General features: G+C 49.2%; 2 protein-coding genes across 9 annotated transcripts in view; one reads left to right on the top strand and one right to left on the bottom strand.

Annotated features, from left to right (window-relative positions):
- TSC2 (TSC complex subunit 2) overlaps nucleotides 1-17,553 on the bottom strand; it is a 32,319-nt gene extending 14,766 nt beyond the window's left edge. For 2 of the 6 annotated variants that reach the window (XM_048320788.1, XM_048320791.1), the window contains exons 1-25: nucleotides 16,230-16,387; nucleotides 15,626-15,712; nucleotides 14,927-15,037; nucleotides 14,182-14,326; nucleotides 13,929-14,046; nucleotides 13,422-13,470; nucleotides 12,934-13,059; nucleotides 12,523-12,596; nucleotides 12,050-12,176; nucleotides 11,252-11,395; nucleotides 10,906-11,043; nucleotides 10,610-10,713; nucleotides 9,727-9,808; nucleotides 8,727-8,882; nucleotides 8,486-8,602; nucleotides 7,836-7,958; nucleotides 7,442-7,548; nucleotides 6,523-6,676; nucleotides 5,700-5,822; nucleotides 5,268-5,402; nucleotides 4,575-4,764; nucleotides 4,102-4,195; nucleotides 3,502-3,604; nucleotides 3,219-3,313; nucleotides 602-730 (exon numbers count right to left, since the gene is read on the bottom strand). In XM_048320788.1, coding sequence (XP_048176745.1) covers nucleotides 602-730; nucleotides 3,219-3,313; nucleotides 3,502-3,604; nucleotides 4,102-4,195; nucleotides 4,575-4,764; nucleotides 5,268-5,402; nucleotides 5,700-5,822; nucleotides 6,523-6,676; nucleotides 7,442-7,548; nucleotides 7,836-7,958; nucleotides 8,486-8,602; nucleotides 8,727-8,882; nucleotides 9,727-9,808; nucleotides 10,610-10,713; nucleotides 10,906-11,043; nucleotides 11,252-11,395; nucleotides 12,050-12,176; nucleotides 12,523-12,596; nucleotides 12,934-13,059; nucleotides 13,422-13,470; nucleotides 13,929-14,046; nucleotides 14,182-14,326; nucleotides 14,927-15,037; nucleotides 15,626-15,712; nucleotides 16,230-16,367 — 2,969 coding nt within the window. In that variant the 5' untranslated portion in view covers nucleotides 16,368-16,387. Of the gene's footprint in view, nucleotides 1-601; nucleotides 734-3,218; nucleotides 3,314-3,501; nucleotides 3,605-4,101; nucleotides 4,196-4,574; nucleotides 4,765-5,267; nucleotides 5,403-5,699; nucleotides 5,823-6,522; nucleotides 6,677-7,441; nucleotides 7,549-7,835; nucleotides 7,959-8,485; nucleotides 8,603-8,726; nucleotides 8,883-9,726; nucleotides 9,809-10,609; nucleotides 10,714-10,905; nucleotides 11,044-11,251; nucleotides 11,396-12,049; nucleotides 12,177-12,522; nucleotides 12,597-12,933; nucleotides 13,060-13,421; nucleotides 13,471-13,928; nucleotides 14,047-14,181; nucleotides 14,327-14,926; nucleotides 15,038-15,625; nucleotides 15,713-16,229; nucleotides 16,388-17,509 lie in introns of those variants that run through there. The other 4 variants (XM_048320792.1, XM_048320793.1, XM_048320789.1 and 1 more) reach the window with 3 other exon arrangements.
- An 86-nt stretch (nucleotides 17,554-17,639) lies between these two features.
- NTHL1 (nth like DNA glycosylase 1) lies at nucleotides 17,640-23,046 on the top strand. Of its 3 annotated transcripts, none has more exons than XR_007207095.1 (6): nucleotides 17,640-17,734; nucleotides 18,367-18,599; nucleotides 20,052-20,222; nucleotides 20,577-20,736; nucleotides 21,815-21,961; nucleotides 22,585-22,670. XR_007207095.1 is itself a non-coding variant. In XM_048320794.1 (6 exons), the coding sequence occupies exons 1-6, from the start codon at nucleotides 17,662-17,664 to the stop codon at nucleotides 22,706-22,708; spliced, it is 867 nt and encodes a 288-aa protein (XP_048176751.1). In that variant the 5' UTR covers nucleotides 17,640-17,661; the 3' UTR covers nucleotides 22,709-23,046. The 3 variants fall into 3 exon arrangements, 2 of the variants coding, with proteins under 2 accessions (XP_048176751.1, XP_048176752.1); XM_048320794.1 differs by having other exon boundaries at nucleotides 21,856-21,961; nucleotides 22,585-23,046; XM_048320795.1 differs by having other exon boundaries at nucleotides 17,668-17,753; nucleotides 21,856-21,961; nucleotides 22,585-23,046.

Here is a 23,046-nt window from a genome sequence, read left to right as displayed (position 1 = left end):
ACAATTCGTATGGGCTGAGCACACCCTTCACTGCTCTCTGGAAAGACAAATCCAGCTTTTTCATGGCATCATACTTGAGACCAGGACACTTCATCAGCTCCTTCAGAAGAACAAATCCTAAACTGAGGCCAGAACTATTCCTCCTAGAACTGGAAGGAGGGCTCTCCATAACTTTGCAGAGCTTCCAAATCCTCTCCTGAAGCAAATCCCCGCTTGGGAGGCTCAAGTTTTAGTGAGCTGTACTCAGGATTCTCACTTGTGCAGAATGCAACCTTTTTCCTTTCTTTGTGTGTGGGTTTTTTTGTTTGTTTTTTTCTTTCCCCCTTTCATCACTTTTACTTTAAAAACAGAATTTTTTTTGTTGCTAAAGCATCAGAGAACATGGCAAAGTGACCACAGACACCCAGGGTGTGATGTGGCATTGGGAAGCCTCGGGATACTTTCCCAAAACCTTTGCCTGTGGCTAAGGCCAGTTTTTGATGGGATAACCAAGTCATGCAAGCATCCCACATGCAAATCCACCCTGCTTCCACCCACCCTTGCAGTAAAACCTCCAAGGGCCGAGCTGCTCTTGGATTGTCCCCATTTAAAGTGCCTCTACCTGCGGACCACATGTTCAGACACACTGATGCTGCGGGATCGGAAGGCATCAACTGCAGAGGGTTCTTTCAGCTCTTTCACTGGAGGAGAGTTATTCAAGCCTTGCTTTGCATTTTTGGCTAGTCTTAAACTACTATGTGGAGAAGCACCAAGCCCCAAAAGAGGTCACAGAAGGGAGGAAACCATTGTAGGGATGTAGGTTGAAAGGTCACAGTCACAGGGTCAATATTGGGGGATCCCGGAGGGTGATGGAAAATAAAACAAATGCCAAAAAAAAACCAAAAAGAAAAAAAGGGAAACAAAAAGAAATTAAAACGTACAAACAAGCAGAGCTGAAAAGCATTAAAAAGACACACCACATTTTGAAAACAAGATTTTAAATGTGCTACAAAACAAACGAAATTAGTACAAGTTAAAAGAAAAAAACTGGTTGAAATGACAGTTGGAATACTGTGCTGTTCAGCAAAGGCAAGAGCACATGAGGGCTACCTGGGCACAGATTCCTCAAGGCTGAGGAGTTTTGTGCAGTTCAACCTCCTCTTGTGTTGCCCCAACTCACCATGACTCAACACCTGAGGGCTTCCACAGATCCTAAAATGCTTTACCTGGACCAGGTGGCAGCAGGTTTTTCTAAGAGACAGGGACCATGTCACTCACCTCTGCCCCCACTAAGCCCAGCCCAAAGCTGAGCTTTCTCCCCAGTCACAACACACCCAGGGCCTCCCAGAAGTGCCCCTTAGCCCAGCTCGAGGCACTGGGGACACTGAGCCCCCCGTTCCAGACCCTCCCCACACTGCAGCACCAACAAACACTCCCTGGCTGGGGATGCTCCTGTGCCACCCCAGCTGCCTCACACCAGCGGCTCCAGGGAGCCCCCTGGACTCTGAACTGGCACAGAAAGGAAATTACTGTTCACACTGTCAAGTGCCAAGCACACGTGGGAGATAACAGCAATTAAGATCTAAGAGGCACTTTAATTAGTCGCTGAGATGCATGCCAGGCTCAGGGCTAATTTGGGCAGAACAGTTGGTCCAGCAGCTCCCATTCCCATGGGTAAAATGCAGGCATTAACTCAACCCTTCTGGCTGTTTCTAAACACAATTTATTTGCCATCCTCCTCTCAGTGAGCTCTTACATCTCAGATTGCCACCTGGAGGGATCAGAATTTCTTTGTCCTTCGCCCAACACAGATCACTTTTGGCTACAACTGCTGCAGAGAGCACAGGCTCATGCTCAGGGATCATCACCTACACCAATATCAGGACATCCAGCAACCCTGGGAACTGCTGGGATTGTGATCCCTTGGAACACCCAGCACCTCAGCTATGGCAGGGAAACAATCTTTGGGCTTAAGGAGTGAAAACCAAGCCCAGAGGCTTCTCAGGCAGGGAAACTGGTATCTGCTCCAGGCCTTTCCTCTGTGCCCTGGCCAGAATCCAAGCTCAGCCAGACCCAGAGGCAGTGGCATCCTGCCATTCCAGTGCTTCGGGCACTGCCTGAGTACAGCCACACTCCTCAGCAGAGATTTCTGTGGAAAGTGATCCATCAAAAGCCTTTAGATACAGAAGTATTCCAACCTGGTAGAATTTAACAGGTTTTTTTAGGAGGAAAAAAGAAAAAAAAAAAGATTAGTTGAAATTCTAATTGGAGAGATGAGTGTCAAAAGGCTTCTCTTCCAAGTTTCTGGATGAAGGAGGAGGAGATGGAAGAGATGAAACACAACACAGGGTTTACAGCTGCAGCAGTAGGGCAGGGATGGTGTTTCTTCATTGCAAGGCTCTGCTGCAGCCTTGCAGGTGAAGTAGAGGCACTTTCCCCAGGGCTCAGATGCCACCATGTGCTCACTGCTCACAACACTGAAGCAAGTTAAGTGAACCAATTTAGGTAATCCCTGCAGGTAAAAGGACATTGGAGAAACCCTGAATGCCTTCCAAGGAATATCTTCCTCTCCTGGCAAATGTTACTTTGAAAGACTGCTGGCAAGAAATGCTCTGACTTCTGAAGGCTTCACTTAAAACTGTCACGACAGCTTCAAAATTCCAGAAAAAAAAAGGGACCAGGACATCCAGACAGACCAGCTGTGTGCCAGCCAGTGCACTGACCTGACTGGGAACACCATGGTAAAACACAGTACTGGCTCTCTAATTTATCCAGGTCGTTGATCACAACCATTTCTCTGGCAATCATCTGAAAATCACTCGTTACAGATCAATCATCAAAAGGAGTTCACACAATCCATATGAACACGGGATTCTGCTACTGCTGGTATTACTTCTGGTATTCTCTGCTCTGTTATCTCTGGTAACATTGTACTGACACACCCCAACCTGACACAACTGTTGATTTTCAAAAGTGAACACCAAAAAGGCCCCCACTGCCTGCCCAGGCCTGCAGGACAGGCAGCGCTGCCTCAGCTGCCCCACCACACTGTCAGCCTGGTTGGATCCCAGCTTCTCACCAACCTGAGTTGTCTTTGACCTAAAGAGGTTTACTTTGCTTGCTTACTGCACTGCCAGATTTGGGATCACTGCACCCAGCCTCCTTCAGGAAAACGCAGGGAAGGGCGTGAGCACGAGAACAGGGAACACCAAACCCTGCTGGGGTCAAACAGAATTTACCTCTTTGGCCTCTCGTTCAGGCTGGTGCTGCGAGCCCTGAAGCTGTCCTTCTCTGGGGTGTCATCAAAGGACAGGAGGACGTTGGAGCGCAGGCCCTGCCATGGGGACAAGAGGTGACAACGTGAACAACGTGCAGCTGAAAGTCTGCAACCACAGGCCAAAGCATGAGAGATGCTGACAAGGAAAATAGAATTTTTGTACTTCAAACAACCTTTCAAGTTCTCAGATCAGTTTTTAAGCTGTCGTTTCTCCTGTATGCTGCTGGATTGAGCAGTGCCATTACCTTGGTGATGTAGGGGACAAAGTCCTTGCGGAAGGGCAGGCGGCAGCGGATGAACCACATGGCGATCACGTGGTGGGCCAGGCAAACGATGTACTGGTTAAACCTGCAACAGCAGAGAAGGCCCACAGCTCAGTGTGCACAGCTCAATCTGACAAACAGAACTGGTCCTTTACCTATTGAAAGTGTAAAGAAAAAAAAGAACTCCAAAAATTCTGTTCAAGAAAAACAGGTTTTTGTCCAAGGTGATGATGTCCTAGAATTGTATCATGGAATTACAGAATGGTTTGGGTGGGAAGGGATCTCAGAGACCATCCAGTTCCACCCCCAGGGACACCTTCAACTGTCCCAGGGTGCTCCAAGCCCCGTCCAGCCTGGCCTTGGACACTTCCAGGGATCCAGGGGCAGCCACAGCTTCTCTGGGCAGCCTGTGCCAGGGCCTCTCCACCCTCACAGGGCAGAATTATCCCTTCTTCAGGAAAAGCCTGGAGACACCAGAATGAGCAACATCCCATAAATAAACTTGAGTCAAAAACTATGAAAAAAGGCTTTGTATGCTCTCAATTTCAGAGATGAGAGAGAAGCACATTCCTGTGTCCTTACTTGGAGGGGTTTGTGTAGGGCAGGGAGATGGCGAAGACGCTGGCGTACTGCTCTGCCGCGAAGTTCCGGTACAGGTGAGGCAGCCTGGCCAGAGCTGCAACAGTCCAGCAACAAAACCAGCACAGGTGAGGCCGCAGCACAACCATTCAACATCCTAACTCAGTTTAATTTCTAATTTTTTGGTTTTTCTAAATGATCAATGACATGGAAGTTAAAATCAGAGTATAACATCATTCAAGGAAGAGAAGGCAGCTCATATTTCCATATGGCTGCATGACACAGAGAGTGTTTCTCTCTTCAGTGCAAGAGATTTATACAGAAAACTTGTAACAGATGAGGTGATCAAACATTTATAGCCTGAGGACGGAGCAAGGCCATCACAGTGCATTCCATATGACCAACCCAATCAAACCCCCATATTCCACGCCAAAAACACAACTGCAGAAAATGAAAAGAACAACATCACGACTTACTTGACAGAAATTCTAGGAGAGGGATTGCCATGTTGGCTGTGGCAGAAATGTGGGTTAGTTTGACAATGAGGACAGGCAGTGCCTTGATGATGATGTCGGGCATCTCCACGCTGCAGACTGAGAGTGCCACCACGCACTGGTTGGCGCAGCGGTAGATGAGCCCATGCTCCAGGCAGTACACGATCTCACGCTGGGGGAGCAGGAGAAACTCTCAGCACACTGGAAGGACAGCCCTGAGGCACCACCTCCTGACTCCTGTCCAAGGTATGCCTGCTGCAAGGCCTGTGTGACACACCTGAATGCTAACACTGAGCATTCTCAAGTATCTGCAGCTTTAAGTAATGCTGCAGACACTCCAGGCCAAAATCTTATCAGGGAACTTGAATCAAGTAGGTAGTTGAGACTTTAATGTTAAAATTTTCTGATTTAACAGAAATTTTGTGTTTATAAGGGTCTTACTGTAGAGGGTAAAGTCACTCAGTGACCTGTGAGGGGGGACAGGTGAGGAGTGAATCCACAGTTAATCCTGCATGGAGTTAGCAAAGTATTTTTTCCACCCCAAATTCAGCAAATGCAGCATTTTCCAACAGCAAAAGGCAGTGTTACCTTGCACTTCTTTCTTCTAACCAGCTGACAGGCAAAAAAATGCTCTACAGGCTCTGCCCTCCCTACACCCTCCTATTTCCCCTATACCTGCTTGGCTTTGTCCAGGTAATTGTGGTAAGATATCAGTGCTGTAAGCACAGGGACCACAGCCAGGTGCAAATCCGTGCGGGAAAAGCCTTCAGGGGTCCCATGGAGCCTATCCGTGGTCTTCTTGTCTGTGAGCTGACACATCACACATCCAGTCAGGGCACCTCTCACTGAAATACCCTCTGAAAGGCAGTAGAAGGCACTGCCCACAGCTCCCCTTGACCCATGTATATACATATACTCATATACACACATTAAGAACACTCATTGTTATCTATTCTGTACCTAGAACAACCCTCACAAAAGAAAGGGTGAGTGAGTGGCAACCAGTCCACTAATTTTTAAAATATTAATCTGAAGACAAAAAAAAACCACTCAAAAATCCCCTCCAAGCAAGCCAAGGAGCTGGGGACTGTGCCTCAGTGGCATTACCATGTTGCTCAGTGCAGAGGCCAGGTCGTCTATGTTGCAAGGAGAAGTTAAAAATAGCACTTTATAGCGGAGGGATTCGGGTAATTTGTTGAGAACCAACTTCAACACCTTCCAGTCTGTCTCCTGCAAAGACAGAAAATGTTAAGGTTGAAAATTTTTGCGTGATTTCACTCCAGTTTGGAAGGAAGATCAATCAAATTGCAGACAATGTGTCATTTCCTGGGCAGATGTAGGTCTTGTCATGGTTGATACAGGAAAAGAAGTGGCACTTAGCTGTCACAAGTTTCTCCCTGTCTGTCACCCAGCTCTAGGTGCAATATTGGCACCACAAACTGGAAGAGAAGTTTTATTGAGATCTGACAGCCAGCATTCAATTCTCCTAAGCACCAGCACCAATTAATTCCCAGAGCAAGCCAAGCCCTCAGCACAGAGCCATGTCCAATGCCACACTCAGGAACAATTTCTGTTTACAGTTTACTGGTGATGAAACATTCACAAAGTCTCAAAACACCTCACAAACTTGCAGTGAGAGATGTTTTAATTTCAAATGCCCTTTCAGAAACAGGATAGCTTATTGGATCTTGTTTAACAAGCACAGTTTTTGCCCTTGCCTGCTCTGAAGCACTGAAATGAAAGCTGTGCTTGTTTTCTGAAGAGCTGGACTGCTGCTCCCACTGGTGGCTGTGAAGCTGCACAAACACACCCAGATTTTGAGCAGGAGGAGCAGAAATTGCTTTTCAGGCTTTATTTAAGTACTCTGGGCTGGAATTCCCCAGGCAGCTGGTACCAGGAGTAGACACAAAGATGCCAGGAGTGGACATACCTGCTTCAAACACTGCAGGAGGACCCCAAAGACCATGGAGTAGGGCAGATGTCCCACCCGGACGGTGGCACCTTGCGAAGGCACGCTGGGGCTGCCTGAAGGTGGGGAGAGGGTGCCAGGGGGCTTTTTCTCAGAAGCCCTTTTGTCTGCCTCTCTGCAACACAGAAAGGGAGAAAAATACATGTCAGTTTTACAGCCTATTCATGTGATCTACAGCACTACCCTATCTGGGAGCCAATTTAAAGACTGAACAATATAATCTACATTTTCAATTAAAAAAAGCACAGGATTGCTCAGTAGACACACAGCAATGAGCCAGTTTGGTCAAGTGAAGGATTTTTCTATCCAGGCCTGTAGCAAATTTAGAAAGGTACCTTTTGGGGCATGTTACACACAGAACTTTAAGCAAGCTATAAAATTAAAAATAGCCAGACTTGTACAAATCATCAAATCAAAATTCAATGATTTTTAAAATTCAATGAAACCAGTTTGAGGCAAGAAATTGCAAATTTCAGGGGGAAGTTTTGTGAGCAGGAACTTAAATTTCATAACTGAGATTGAGAGCTCTGCAGGTTAAGTGATTTGTAAGAACAGTTCACCAATGAGTTATTGGTTCAGACAATCCCAAGCTGTAACTACAGACTGGTCTAGGATTTGGAAGGTTTAGAAAAACCGCAGATTGCTATTGATGGAACATTAGGCTCATCAAGAATACAATTTAGTTTGGAAAAAAACCAGCTTTTTAAAAATAAAAAATAAATTAAGAAGTGTCCAAGGCCAGGTTGGACGGGGCTTGGAGCAACCTGGGATAGTGGAAGGTGTCCCTGCCCATGGCAGGGGTCGCACTGGATGATCTTTAAGGTCCCTTCCAACCCAAACCACTCAGTGATTCTTTTGCTTAACACCATGAAAAACCTACACAAAATCGCACAGGCAGTAGGGGCTGAACCTCACTGCCCCATCCTTGTTGGAAAGGCCAAGGCGGTGCAGGGAGTCAGCTCGGAGCATCAGCAGGAAATCAAACACCTGGAACAGGGAAAACATTGGAATCACTCAAACCCCAAGCCACAGGAATACTCTCCCACCCCCACACGATATTCTTCCAGGTGCAAAAGGATTTTTAAGAGATGCCACGGCTTATTCTGCAGGAAGCATCACTTCTGGCATCACACTGCCTTTACACACACATATGAGCCAAGAAACATTTAATTCTACTTCTTGCAAGCTCTAAAGCACCCAGATCCCACCTGCCACCCAAAATTCCCAGAGGATTGTGCAGCTGTGGCCCTGGGAGCACAGGGGGCTCCTCCTACCTGCAGCCTGATGCTGCTGGCCACAGGAAGGCTGTAGGAGTACTTGTAGTGGCGCTGGACGTGCTGGATCAGCATCTCGTACACCCTGGTGGCGTGGCTGGAGGGCAAACTGTACAGCTTGGTCTGCAGGCACAGAAACACAGCCCAGCCACAGGGATCCTGTCACAAACCTGGGGCTGCACTGCCAGTTCCAGGAGAAATGCAGCAAAAACTTGATCCTCAGTGCAACATGAACAGGGGGCTCTGGAAGGAACATCTGGAAAGACTCCAGAGCAGCTCTGTCTGCTCCAGAGGAACAACCTGCTCTTACAACTTAACCACAGCCCAGGACATGCTGCTCAAACACTACAAATCTATTAAATCTATTCAGGGTTATGAGCTCCTCCTTTCTGCTAATTTATGGCCACATCCTCCCTCCACACAGGAAAATGTGGTCGTCTGCGATGTACAATGGAAATTAAGAAAATAGAACGTTTTGCAAACAATTCTACAGTGCTCAAAATCAAAGGATTGACCAAAACAAGAGTTAAAATATTAAATAGTTAAACAAAAGTCAGAATATTTAATAGTGGGAGAAGAGTTATCTAAAAAGCCAAGTTCATCAGAAGAGTATTATGAACAATCTGTGTTTAATGCTCTGCAGCCTTTACCTGAAGAATTATCAGGAGCCCAAGAACTGCTGTCTTGACATCCTCCAGAGAAGCTGAATATGACAGCAAGTCCCTCTCTTCCAGTTCAGAAGGAGATGACAGAGAATGTGCAGCCACCTTTGCAAGAGAAAAGCAACACATAGTTTAAACACACCTTTTCTCTTTCTCCATGCTGGAAGGCGAGGGAAGCCTCTGGAAGCCATCCTTGCTGGAAAAGCTGCCAACCCTGCCAGGTACTCACCTTCTCTATGATATCCAGCAGGCTGTTGAAGTGATGAGTGTTGCAGCCTTCAGCCAGGTCCACCAGCAGCTGAGTGGCCAATTTTCGGACCTGATGGTCTTTGTCCTCTGGGATGTGAGCCAACTGGGAGATCACCACCAGGTTTATCAGCTCTTCCTGCAAGAGGACAGGACCTTCCTAAGCTGTCAGATGTTCAGCCAGCACATTAGAGAAATAATTTCAAACAAAAGATGTCAGCTGTTCTGATATCAGGCTTGTTCCTCCAGTTTCCTTCCTTGATCTCCTCTTCCATCTAACAGGTATTTCTGTCTGCCATCCCTCCAGATCTTTGTGACTTTTATTGAACTTTTCGGTGCTTTGGTTTTTGTCTCTCCTATAGATTTGACAGCCCAGGCTCAAACAGACAAGGGATTTCTAGGCCTTGGTTTTTTGAGAGAGAGAGGAAACACCAATAGCTTCATGTTTTCACAAATCTTGAAGGAATCCAAGGAGCATCTGCCCCTTCCTGCCCTCTGACACTTTGGGCATACCCTGAGGAGCTGAAGACATCTCTGGAGCTCTTCCCTAACTCCTCTCTCAGAGTTTCCATCTTGGATAGCAATTAAACTGGAGGCACCAAGACAAGTCACTGCTCAATATGTCCAGTCCCCATCCTTTTACAAAGCTTTAAAGTCAACTTTGCACCTCTCACATTGACTGTCAATTCTTCCAAAACAAAATGGACATGGAATTAATGGCCTTAAAACAGGGAAGCCAAGACACAACCAGGTATATCCTCAAACCCCAGCAGCTCCTACTGAAAGTTGCACATCCCTGTATCCAGCTAAGGACAAATAATGGCAAATCCCCCTACAAGCATCCCAAAGAAACAGGTCTGTGTGGGCAAGGTTTAGTGCCTTCCCCACTGGCAGAGAGAACCTGAAGCCCTCAGGAAAATGTGCCTCACCAAAGGCTTTCCCACCACCTGAGACCTCACCTGGGATCCCCAGCAAACACACACCTCATAGAACTGTCTGTTGATGCTCAGCACAAAGGACAGCACATCCAGAACTTTAATCCTAACAGCACTACGGCTCTCGTTCCTAAAATAGGAAAAGCAAATCCAAAATGAATAAAATAGAGTTGTTGATATTCAGGAAAGGGGGAAAAGTAAAACTAAAGGAAAATAAGAAACTTCTTCAGAGTTGGAACAGTAACTGTGAGAGATCAGCTGAGCCCTCAGTTAATGTCTCTACATCTGAAATCAGATTCAAGAACAATTGGAAATTCAAATCCCAATTCAGCTTTTACTCCTTCTGCAGACCTGTAATTGCAGCTTTCCCATTTCCAATCCAAACTAGGAAGCACATGTCAGAAGAACAAGTGCTCTGGTGAGCAAATTTAAAACCAAACACATGGCACTGAGGAAGAGCTGCTTTGGCAGCATTTCACAGAGGAGACAGAAGTTTGTTATTGCTCTGTGTTGATGTTTCAGAGCACAGAATCCCTCAGGCAACACCAATTCAAAACCAGATAACTGGAGTACTGGATAACCATATGCAATCCTAATGCTTAACAGGAAAAGCTTGTCTGATGTCAGAACTACAAAGTGCTGTGGAGTGGAACATAACTGCCTAAGTTAATTGGAATAGTATTGAATGGAAATAAAGAGAAGGGGAAAAAAAGCAGCATAAAGAACTCAGTGGAAAGCTTTTCTTCTGTTAAATAAGTCCTTTCATGTGCTGTGCCCTGGGACTACCACACTTCTCAAGAGCCATTTACTAACTTATAACTTCAGAACATTAGGACTTCAGAAAACAAGATTATCTACCATGGAAAGGTGGCAAGAAATACTTGAAAGTGCTTCTCAAATGTAAGAAGTTCCCAAAGTTATGATTTCCTACCTGAAGAATCTCTCCATTAAGAGCTGCAGGTTGTGGATCCAACCATCTTTGGCAGGGTGGATGGACTGAGCTCTGTATGTTATCAGGTTTAACACAGAAGATTCCTTTTATGGAAACATCAAGAAATGTTTTTAGTGTATAACCAAACACAATAAATCCATTCCCCCAACCCCTACCATGGGAATAAGGCTCATGGAAGTCCTTGCTGGGATTTTCTGACCATTTGCTGTTTTAGGACTCTCAACTTTCAGCTGTAGCAGAATAGACCCAAAAATAGGAAAATAACAAAGCCTTACTGGTCTCTGATCAGCACATCTTTCCACCAGCTCAAAAAATCTCTCTTCAGAGCCATGAAAATCATTCTGGTCACAGAGCTCTTCTACTGTGGTCAAAAGATCATGTACAATGGACTTCAGTTCCTGGCTCTCCAGAGCCTGAAAAGAGACAAAACCATTCCTGAAATAGTTCCACCTTGACAAAAAGTGCTAATTTTAAATACAAACAGAGAACCACAGCAGTGAGAATTGGGCTAAGCCTTTCTCAGCTTCAATTTCCCCACAGTGCACAAACAAATCAATTTGCAAAACAATTTATGGCAAAGCCTTTGGATTGAAAGCACATCCAGGCAGGCCCAACACCCACCTGCAGCTGCTGCAGCAGTCGCTCCATGATGTCCAGAAGGATATCCCAGGTCACAGCCTGCAGCTCCTTCCCATATTTCTTGATCAGGCGTGTGATGGACAGAACGATCTCGTAGGACACGACTGCATTGGGACAGGTCATGGCCTGGAACCCAAAGCATTTCAGTCAGTGAGCACTTGGGAAGCAGTGCCCAGAAACACTCTGCATTCAAATGCAGCATGCCTTATTAATTAGGAAATCAGCTTGGAGGCCTGAGATAAATCCATTCAAGTCTCTGCACACAAAAGACACAGCAAAGAACCACTTTCTCAAGAGCAGTTCTGCACTCCTGTGAGCAGCTGTAGCTCAGATGGCACACACAGGCCCATCCTACAGGCAGACGAGGGAATTAAAGCCAGTAACTCTTGCTTGAGGCACTCAGATGAGGAAATTTTGAGAGCTCTGAGGCTGTCCCTGAAGACGTTATCCCTCACTTCTTGTACCACCCATTGGGAAGAGTGAAAGTTGTTGCTCTGAATTTTATTTTTTAAGCTAAAGTGCCCTCAAGGCTAAAGTGCCCTTTTGCTAGAAAGGACTCAGACTTTGCTTTTGTGGCCAAAGATATTCGAGGAGGAGGACTCAGCTACAAACATAAATCCTCTTGTTTTACTTGGTTTACAGTTTCTCCCTGCTTCACCCCACACCCAACTCCTCCCTCTCATCCTCCAGGCCTACAAAGATCTCTTTGGTGCAGGGGTCCATGTTTCTGGTCTAAATTTGTCCAAGTGATTAAAAAGTTCCCCCAGCATCCCAGCCCACCTTGAGGAATGAAGGCAGCACTGATGTTGGGGAGTTCCTGAGAGAACTGAGGCGATGAGCCCCCCACAGAGCCATCCCAACAAAGAACACAGCTCCTCTCAGCAGGGCTGCATCTGCCATGTAGGATCTAAGGACAGGGGAAAGGGAAGATTCAGACCATGCCACAATTATTTTAGCATATAAAGTCAATAGGAATATGCGCTGTCCCAACAGGAATTCCCAGCTGTTACACATCAGGGCCTTGCACAGCAATGGACAAACATGAAAAGCAGAAAATCATTCACCACAACTTTAAACAGAGGGAAATTAAATTCAGAAATGCCCCAAATGAGCCCTTCAGCAGCATAACTAGAAAGGGAATTTATTTCTAAACACCAGAACCTTCAGCTTGTTCTGCTGAGGTTGGTGACTCCCCATCTATCTCACCAGGACTTTATTGAATTCCTCAGATTTGCTGGATCCTCCTCCTTTACCTGTCTTCCATGATCCTGCACATGTTGTAGATGGCACTGTGTCCCAAGTGAGTTCCCAAAAGGTTGCGCATGAGCTGCAGATTCAGAGAGAACACCTCAATCCCCCATCATTAAAACATTAAATATAGATTTAGTAGCCTAAATATGGATTTAACTGGCCATGCTTCTGGAGTAAATGTGTCCAGCCTTTCCCCTGCCAGGACAGAAGCCAGTCACACCAGCTGCAACCAGGGGAGAATCCCACGGACATGACACGACTCGCACTAATGAGATGCTGATCCCTTCATACTTAAACAATTTTTAATTTACTCTTACAACCAAGCTGAAACTGGTGGCAGATGTGCACAGGCATGTCTGACACTTCATCCAGGAGTGAATTCATTAAAGCCCAAAGCAAGCAGAGGTTCTGACCTTCCAGCAGGGCTCACAGAGCTCCTTCACGTTGATGGTGCGGCACAGGGTGATGATGAACACGGGCAGGTTCTCCGAGGGCAGGCAGTTGTAGCACACAACTGCATCCAGGACTTGCAAGGAAATCTTTGGGAAAGGGAAAGACAAAATGGTTGTACACTTCCCTGTGAATCAAGCAGGTCAAATCCTAACCTGGCACACCCAGGAAATCTTCTGGAAGTCAAAAGGGATGAAGATATTTTTGGGGGTTTTTTCTTTTTAAAAAGCATTGTTGATTCACTTATCAAATTGATTAATGCTCTGCTTGCTTTAGAATAAATTGTTGGTGTATGAGATTTATTGGCTTACAAATAACATTAAATTGTATCAGCTCTCTTGAAAGATGAGAATGAGCCCAGAGTCTGATGATCTGATTTTGTTTGTAAAAGTTACAGTTTCAAAGACCTTCAAAGAATTCTGAAGTACCAGAAGAAGCTCAGATCACTGACCTCTATGTCCACAGACGATGAAGTCTGAATGCACAAGAGGCAGATCTTGCTGTTAAGAAAGAACATTTAATTAGAATTGTTTGCTCCATATGATTTTAGGCAAATTACAAAGAGCCAGAACAGCCAGGTTAATTGCCATGTTATTTAACTCCTCATTCCCCTTCCTGTGGCAATGTTGGTGACACCCCAAGGGACACTGAGGGCTGCAACCTCTTTCATAAAGTTAAAGGGAGACTTAAATGCAACTCAAGTAATGTAACAGCACAGACTAAGCAATGCAAGCAGGTCCACCCCATGAAATGGGAAAAACACATTTAGTTAAACTAAAACAGACCTGAACACTGTAAAAACTGAAAATCAAGTATTTGTCAGAAATGGCAGGTATGACCTGGGATGAAACAGACCCAGATAGGGATGAAAAACATTCCACTTGTCTGTATATTGATCTGCAACTTTCTCTGTAATTTACCAGGAATATGCACGTAGGAGTTAAAAAAACCAACTTACTGGACCATGTCAGCTACATAGTCTTCCAGATAGCAGCTATTGAATTTCACCAGGTTGACTAAAACCAGGAGGAACTCAGAAGTCAAACCAACATCCATCCACTGTAGCACAAAATCAGCTAAAGAAGGAAAGAAACCCTGTTAAAATGCCCCGTCTACCCAGGAATGGTATCACTACCTTTTTCTGTTATCACTGGATGTCTCTGCCTTGATTTATTCCCACCAAATTGGAGAGGGGTAGGGACAATACTCACCCAACTCTTCCTCTAAGTAGGTGATGTATCGTCCATTCTCTGTCAGAGCCTTGAACACTTCAAGCCGTTCATGCAAATCTTCATTGGAGGGATAGTCCTTAATAACCTTAAAAAAATGGGCTCTGAGGATCCCTAATCTCTCACCCTTTAAATAAAAAAAGGGAGGGGGTTAAGGCCTGGACATTATCAAGGTCTACCTCAGTAATCTTCATGCTTGAAATTATCTTTTTATTGAATCAATGCCTACTCTTTTCATAAGCACCCACCCCTGCTTTCCCAGAACACTGAAAACTACAACTTCGGGCTGATTCAGCCTTATGTTTGTGCAACACGTTGGGAAACCTGAAGAATTCGTTGTATGCTGAACTTGGCCAGCCTAGAAGTGTCTCACACAGAACCCCTTGCATACCTGAAACATCAAAACCAGCTGCAAACTGGGACTAGGAGGTCTGGGCAAAGACCACATAAAATTTGCTGAATTATGCTGAACTCAACCCAAAGTATTTCCTCTTTCTCAAGAGTGTTACCCCAAACCAGAAAAGCTTTCTATGAGTTGTATGAAAACTTTTGCTACGAGATCAAACCAAGACTTAAATTAAAATGCTTCCTCTTCTCATTTAAGAGGTACAACCAAAATTTCAAATATGAACAATTGTAGAGAAGAGCCCCCTGGTGCTTTCCCACTTCTCCCCTGCACAAAGCCCAGTTCAGGTCCGTGTCCCCTGCCCCGTGAGTTTGTTGTCACCTGGCCCTGGACGATGGACTTGAGCAGGTGAAGCACAGCATGCCTGGCCTCGGCGGGACGCTCCGGCTGCAGCATGTCAGCCACCACCTTCCACACGGCCTCCACGGCGTGCTGGGAGCAGAAACAGCATGAGGCAGGAAAGATCAGCTCTTCCTGGGATCTCAAGCCAGCAGGTCACAATGAATTATGGCAATTAATGATTCAGACCCAGGGATTTCATGTCCGAAGTTCACTGTTCTGAGGAACACTCACCCACCTGGTCACACCCCCCTCAGATCAACCCCAGGAGACACCAAATCCAGTCCTACACCCCAGGAACTGGAATTCCTCATCCCCACACTCACTTCAGTGGGAACATTTGTGCAGAAGCCTTCACCCAGCTACAAGATGAGCTCAAAACCAACTGGGGGCTGCTTATTAAGAAGCCAGGAGATAAGGAAACCCCTCTAAACATCATCCCCATGAACATCATCTCCCAACATTCTCCTTCCAGGAAGGTCCAGGAAGCCCATCAGCTCCATCCTCTCTGTTCCAGAGCTGGAAGGTTGGGCAGACTAATTTCCTTTTACAGCCCAAAGCAGCCTCTGGGATCATCCATTTTAAAATGCTTTCTAAACAACAGGAGTCTCTTACAGTAGTTTGAAAGCTGCTGCCTAAATTTCCGTCCTTCCAATACTCACTGAACACTTTGGAACCCACCTCTTCAATTTTCTTGGTTTTTGCCACTTCACATATTTGACTGATTGCTCGTATCCTGTTACTCAATCCACATTCTATGCTCAGTTCCTGGAAAGAAATGGAGAAATAAGTTAACAGCTTATCTTACCAGAAACACTTATCCATTTCTCCAAGGGGAGAAGGAATTCTGGTCTCCTTCTCTATTTTTTTGCATTTTCCTCCTTCTGTGCCAACTATTCTGCTTACAGACTTATGGTACCAATTACTAGAATCAATTATTTTATTTTTCATTTCCACAGAACTGTAAGGTTTTTATAAAATAGAAACACTGGAAACTGCCACTACAGAAACTTCATCAAGCTCAGACTACAAAAATAGAGGGGATAGGGAAATACGCTGTAACCCAACATAACAAGTATCTCCAAAGTATTCAAAGAGAGAATAACTCAAATGCTGGAGCTGCAAAGTAGGCGAGTTTTACATCCAATTCACCAGTGAATGAGTTGAGAGATCAGGAGAGGAACTGAATGGAGAGGAACACAGGAGAAGGAGCAAGCCCTCCTGATCCCCTCAGTCAAGGTACCCCTGGTACTATCCCCCCCTTCACTCCACTCAGTTCTCACACCTTGAGTATTTCTGCGGTGATGATAAACTCTGTCTGCTTGCCCTCCGACGACTTTGAACTTCCCCGGGATGTTCCCAGCCCCAGGAGGTTCCTGAACTTCTCCTTCAGTCCAGAATCCTTGCTCTGAGGCTTTGCCATTGCTGCCAAGCGCTGAGGCCCTGCAAACACAGAACAGGGTTCCACTAAGGGAGGCCCAAGGGGAATATTTCAGTGGGAAAACACCAGTGACAGCATCACACTGGGGCTTCTCCAAAGAGCTTGGGTGTCTTGAGACTTTTCAAAGAGAAGCCCAACACTGAGGAAACACAAGGAGCTCGTGCTGTTCCTGCCTTCAGCACCCACATCCCGCAGCTCCCCATGGAACATGGAGCCTTTGGGATACCCTGTCCTGGGAGCTCTGAATGCCCATCCCACCATACAGGCTGATTTTTGCAATATGTCCATGTGCACACACTTTTTGGAGGGTGTGAGCTGGATACTTGTTCCCAAAGCAAAGGCCAAGCACAACGTGCTGTGCTGTTGATGTGGATGTGAGGAAGGACTTACAAATCTGAGTGTTGGAACATCCAAGTGCTGCTATGGCAAGAGAAAGACAGGGGCAAGAACAAGGACGGCCATTACAGCAACAACCCCCAGAAACTGTCTCCCCCTGCCCAAATCCACCATCCCTTGGGGACCCCTGCCCTGGGCACACGACCCTGCACAACCCTGGCACCCCTAAATTCCTATGGACATCCCATGGCCTTTCCAACACCGTGGGCACAGCAATCCCTGGTGCTCCTGGGGATGCACCACAGAGCCTGTCCCAGCATCCCAGGGAACACGCCATGGCCTCCTGCCCAATGTCACCAGGGGACACGCCATGCCCCCAAGCCCAACCATCCTGGGGGACACACACAGGCCCCAGCCCACTGTCCCATGGGACGCACAGAGTGCACCGCCCTAGGGACCCCCACAGCCCTAACCCACCCCAGGCAATGCCACAATGTCCCCCCGTGACCCCCAAACAAGCCCGGACACGCCACATCCCACCCCCAACCCAAGACATGGCACAACCTCTTAGGAACACACAACGGGGGTCCCACCACAGCCCCCCCCAACCACAACGAGCGTCACATCCCAGCCCCCTCCAAAACACAGCGGGGGTCACACCGCAGACCCCCCCGAACACACAACGGGGTCACAGCACAGCCCCCCAAAACACAGCGCGGGTCACAGCGCGGCCCCAAAGCGCGTCCCCCTCACAGGGAGCCGGGCCCCTCGCCGTCCCCGTCACTCACCGCCGGCCCGGCCCGGCCCGGCCCCGCCGCCCCCGGCCCGGCCCGGCCCGGCCCGCTCCGCTCGGGGCCCGGTGCCGGCACCGCCCCCGCGGAAGCCCCGCCCGTTCCGGCGGCCCCGGTGCGCCCCGGGCCCGGTAGTTCGCGGGGCCGCCATGAGCGCGGCGCGGCCCGGGCCCGCCGCCTCCGCGGCGCTGCGGCGGCTCCGCTCGGCCACGGGGAACGGGGGTACGGACAGGGAACCGGGGTACGGACAGGGGATCGGGGTACGGGACAGGGGATCGGCGGTACGGACAGGAGGAGCGGCGGTACGGACAAGAGGAGCGGGGCTTCTTGGGGGTACGGGAAGAGGGGATCGAGGACACGAGGCGTGCGGTAGAGGGAAAATTGAGGATTCCGGGAAGTATGGGAAGCGGGGATCGGGGCTGTGCTGGGCACGAGGAGGGGCTGGGGCTGCACCAGGAGCAGTGAGGGCCCGGCCTGGCTGGGGACAGGGGCTGGGTGTCCTTGTCACATCCCCCTCGGAGCCCGGGATGCGGCAGCGAGGGATGTCTGGGCTGGGGCTTGGGGATGCACCTTCAGCAGCCTCACCTGTGTTTGGGACACGTGTCCCCATCGTGTGACATGTGACCCCACTGTTGTCACTTGTCTCCCAGTCCTTCCGCCCTGCCCTCCCTCGCCCCGTGCTGGCTCTGCTTGGGACTGGGGGATGTGCAGTGTTTGGGTTGGGAGTATGGGGAGGGAACTCGCCCTGGTCACGGTTCCCTGGGTGATTGGTGACACATGGGGCTGTCAATGAGCTCTGTGAGGGCTGAAGGCATCTTTCCTCAAGCCTGGAATCTCTCTGCCATCCCGCGCAGGGAGCCAGATCCAGGGCACGGCCGGCATCCCGAGGCGCAGCAGGAGGAGGAAGAGCGTTGCCATTGCCTATGAACCTGGGCAGGGCGATAGGGCCGAGCCCCGGAGACCGCGCTGGGAGCCACGGGACTGGCGGGAGCAGCTGGAGCGCATCCGGGAGATGAGGAGGAGCAGGGATGCTCCCGTGGATGAGATGGGAGTGCAGAAGTGCTACGACAGCGGTGCACCTCCGCAGGTAACAGCATTCCCACAGGGAACAGCATTCCCACAGGGAACAGCATCCTGCTGCCAGCTCCGGCAGGCACAGGAAAACACAGCCTCCTTCATCCTCATGCTGCCCCTGGATCTGTCCCACTTGGGATGTTTCCAGGACAGAAACTGGATCAGGACTCTGGGCCAGGATTGGTCCCAGAGGATGTAATGAATGTGAGGGGCAGTGCTGCCTTATGGAGCAGGCTGACAGGGCATGAAGCCACATTCCTTTTTTCCTTAAAAATCTCTGTAGAAGTCCGAGGAAAGTACCCAGCAAGATGACTGTGGAATGCAGAGGAATGTGGGGATCACCCGCGGACAGGCTCAGAGAAGCAGTGGGAGCCTCTGCAGTGGGAATGTGGAGGTCATCCAGAGGCAGGCTCGGAGGAGCAGCAGGACCTGCTGGGCTCTGAGGGAGGGGTCTGGAGGACACAGCTGGACAGCCTGAGCACATGGAATGCTGTCCTTGCTGCTGGCATCAAGCCCTGGGCTTGGATCCCTGGGGAGAAGGATGAGCTCTAACCCCGGCCTCAGGGAACGTCACGAGCTCTCAGCCACGTGGGTTGGCAGCTGTGGGGCCAGGGGTCCATGGTGCACCACATGGAAATAGCTTCTCTTCCCTAGGGAAGCGAGGTTGTTGCTTCCAAGAAAAAATGGATGTTGTAACTCTCAGCTCCTCACACCATTTCCTTGTACCCTGAGATTATCCTGTTTCCACGCACTCAGGGATTTTTCCTGGTGCACCTGTGGTTTTGTAAACTTTGTAGGAGAGCTGGAGGCAGGATTGTGTCCCATGTTATCCCGGGTCATTTTGGGTTAGTTGCATCATCCTCCTCACTCTGGTAGGACAAAATCACGTCTGAGGAGAAAGAATTGGGAAATAGGAGGTGATGGCCTGGCTAAACCCTGCATGGCAGCAGCAAAGGAATTTCTGGGATTTGTCCTTCTTCTCCCAGTCTCTGTCATCAGAGATTCAGATTTAGTTCTGTGAGGAGCTCACTGGAGCCAGACACCCAGTTCCTACTGAAGCCTAGTGAGAAAGGGTTGGGATTTTCAAAAGCTGCTTAGGGCAGAAGTTGCATGAAAAATCATTGGGCATTTGTACTTGTGCATCCTGTGGGGTCTCCTGAGAATTCCATCCTCAGGAAAAGTTTTGTCCAGCCATTTGTGGGTCAGGACTGGCGTCTTTGGAGTGAGATCCCAGCAGACAGAGCTGCTCCCTGCCCTCTCACAGATACTGACAGCTGAGCTTGAAGGTGTTTCTTTTCTCCCTTTATTGTGTGGTGGAATTAAAAGGTTATGGATTATTCCTGTTGCAGCCTTCCATTCTCTTGGAGGTGGATCCGGCTGAAGGGTGGGAGCACACCCTACACTGAGGGTGGTGCTGGAGGTGCCAGATCCTCCCTGGGTGTCTCAGCGTCCCCTTTGTCCCCAGGTCATGCGCTACCAGGTGCTGCTGGCCCTGATGCTGTCCAGCCAGACCAAGGACCAGGTGACAAGTGCTGCCATGTTGCGCCTGCGCCAGCACGGTCTCACCGTGGACACCGTGCTGCAGATGGATGATGAGACCCTGGGACAGATCATTTATCCCGTGGGATTCTGGAGGGTGAGTGCAGGATCGCCACGTGGACGCAGAGGAACCCCCTGTGCCCTTCCCGTGGGGAGCTTTCCCCTGGCATCAGGCTAAAAGCTGAATTTTACACCAATTTTGGTATTTGGTATTGCCAGTAAGATGAGATTCTTGGCTGCAGGGCCTGGAGTGTGCAGGGAGGTTGGAGCTCCCAGCTCTCAGCATTTTGACTTCAAGGAGAAGTCAAGGCTCTGTCTCCCCTCCACAGCTCCCATGTGTGGCCTCACCTGTCACACACACTGAGCAGTGGTTGGTGTTCTGGGCTGTTGGTCTGTTTTCCCTGTATTGGAGGGCAGCTTGGATTGTGTGCCTTTGCCCTTGGTTTTCCAGAACAAGGTGAAGTACATAAAGCAGACCACAGCCATCCTGAAGCAGAAGTATGGGGGTGACATCCCGAGCACCGTGGAGGAGCTGGTGCAGCTGCCAGGAGTTGGGCCCAAAATGGCCCATTTGGCCATGCACATTGCCTGGGACAGCGTGGCTGGCATAGGTGAGTTGGACTGGGTTTTTCCCATCCCTCTCCTAGATCCTGCCTGATACATTCCCCAGCCAGAGGGGGAGCATTGCAGCCCCAGCCCCAGGTGCCTGGTAACATCCCTTTAGGTCAGTTATCTGCAGAGTATTTGGGTAGGGGAACGATGTGACCCTCAGCCACTCACTCAGTGAGTTGTAGGATTTAAGCAGCTGCTGTTTCTCCCCAAATTTGATAGCAGAAATGCCCAAGAGAAGTCACTGCCTGGGGAGCTGGTGCCAGATGGGGCTGGGCCATCACGTGCAGGTTGCAGCCTGGGGCCTCTGGGGATGGATTAGTATTCGAGAAGGATTTGCTGCTTGATGGAAGAGCGCTGGGAAAGCCAGGGTGAGTGAGTGGGTGGGAGCTGGATTCTGCAGCCCCTCCACTGCCCATCAGCTGGACAGGCCGTGGCCTTTGCACTACATCAAACCCTTGGGATCTGTTGTTCTCCTGCTGTGGGGAAGTCCAGCGGCAGCCAAACCAGCCAAGTGTTTTCCAAATAATTGTGTGCTCGGTTTTGATTTGGGAGGCAAGGCTTAGTCTTCCTGTTTACAGCAATTTCCTGAGTTTTGCCTAATTAGCCGTAGAGACAGGTTTATCACTGCTGATCTAACAATAATACACTTTGCATTCAGAGCTTTTGAGCTCAAAGCACATTATAAACACGCTTTAAGCCTCCCAAGCCCTCTCTGCTGGTGGGTATTATGAAATGTGTTTTCCATGTGGGCAAAGGAAGGGGCAGAGATCACAATTTGCGTAACTTCAGGGAGGATGAGAATGTAGAGCAGGAACTGGGGCCAGGCTGCCCCATGCCTGCTCCACGGAGCAGGGGAACCTTGGGAGAGGCTGCCTCAGACTGTGTGAGCCTGGGGGGAGACACCCACCCCAAATGCTTTTGGCTCCAGGCCTGGGAAGAAAACATTTGTTCTTGGAGTGAGCCTTCCCTGCCCTTCGCTCCCGTTCCACCTGGCTGCTCCTGCTGCCCGCAGGGGAAGCCCTGCCCTGGGCCTGGTGGCTGTCACAGGCAGCTTTTGGCTGTGCTCTCTCCGTTCAGGTGTGCCTGCCCCACCTAAACTCTGGGCTCTCCCTCCCCAGCTGTGGACACCCATGTGCACAGGATCTCAAACAGGCTCAAGTGGGTGAAGAAGGAGACCAAGCACCCTGAGGAGACTCGGGTGGCACTGGAGGACTGGCTGCCCAGGTGAGCTCTGAGCCCCTGCTGTCTGCAGGAGCCATGTCTGCACTAAGTCCTGCTCGGAGCAGTTTCAGGGACTGTGTTTTGGCTCCCTCCTCTTTACAGGGTTGCAGTAGCTGCAGGTGTTTCCCCACTGCCAGAGCTACAGCAGCAGCATCTCACCTGCGTGCCAGTTCTGTTGCTGCCAGATGGATCAATCACCACTAGTAGAGCTCTTGATCCCTGATTTTTGCCTTACCAAGTTTACCATGACCCAAGCCAGGTGCTTTTCCACACAGGGCCTTGCTGAGCCCAGCAGCAGCATCAGCCCAGGGCTGGATCCTGGCCTTCATTGGTGATTAATTTTCAGTATCAAACACCAGCTGACACGTACACAGGGACATCTCCACATCTGGCACGTGCCTGAGCGCAAGCATTGCTCCCCACCCAGCTCAGCAGGATCAGGAAAGGTTGGGAGAGCTGTTCCTAGCAGGGGTCAGGAAGGGTTAGGAGGCTGGGGAGGCTTCACCTCCAGGGGAAGCCAGGAGGAACAGGCAGAAGGGGAAAGGGATCCCATTAACACCACAGGCTGTTCCTCACCCCTTCCAAGCAGCTGCATGGCAACACTGAAGTTTCTCCTCTTACTGCAGGGACCTCTGGAAGGAGATAAACTGGCTCCTGGTGGGCTTTGGGCAGCAGACCTGCTTGCCTGTGAACCCTCGCTGCAGCCAGTGCCTCAACCAAGACATTTGCCCAGCTGCCAAGAGACACTGAGGGATCATCCAGCCTTTGGAGAGCCACAAAGTTGCTTGGGCTGAGCCCTGGTAAAGCTAGGCCTGGCACAGGGCTGGCAGTGTGACTGCAGGGGACAGGAGCCTGCTGCAGCAGCTCGAGGGAACAGCCACTGGCAATGGCTCAGCTCTCCAGAGGAAAAAGGGGCTTTGAGAGGCAGCAGTCCTGCTGGGACAGAGCTGAAGGCTCCAGCCTGGGTGAATGGCTGAGCACGTCCCAGCTGTGCCACGCTGAGGCACTGGAGAGAAAAGCTTTGTCCTCAGGGACTTGCTGCTGCTTGTAAATACTCATTTAATAAAGGTGGTGAGGGTTTTTTTGCA

This window comes from Corvus hawaiiensis, chromosome 16 (genome assembly GCF_020740725.1).
Source record: "Corvus hawaiiensis isolate bCorHaw1 chromosome 16, bCorHaw1.pri.cur, whole genome shotgun sequence".
Taxonomy (NCBI): Eukaryota; Metazoa; Chordata; class Aves; order Passeriformes; family Corvidae; genus Corvus; species Corvus hawaiiensis.
Note: the sequence above shows the minus strand (reverse complement) of the source record. Positions and strands in the feature narration are given on the sequence as shown.

What these genes read in the sequence shown, in the direction of transcription:
- NTHL1 (XM_048320794.1), top strand. Translation starts at nt 17,662, where the DNA reads ATGAGCGCGGCGCGGCCCGGGCCCGCCGCCTCCGCGGCGCTGCGGCGG. An exon ending in CTCGGCCACGGGGAACGGGG is followed by an intron (nt 17,735 to 18,366) that starts GTACGGACAGGG and finishes CATCCCGCGCAG; the next exon opens with GGAGCCAGATCCAGGGCACG. An exon ending in ACAGCGGTGCACCTCCGCAG is followed by an intron (nt 18,600 to 20,051) that starts GTAACAGCATTC and finishes CTTTGTCCCCAG; the next exon opens with GTCATGCGCTACCAGGTGCT.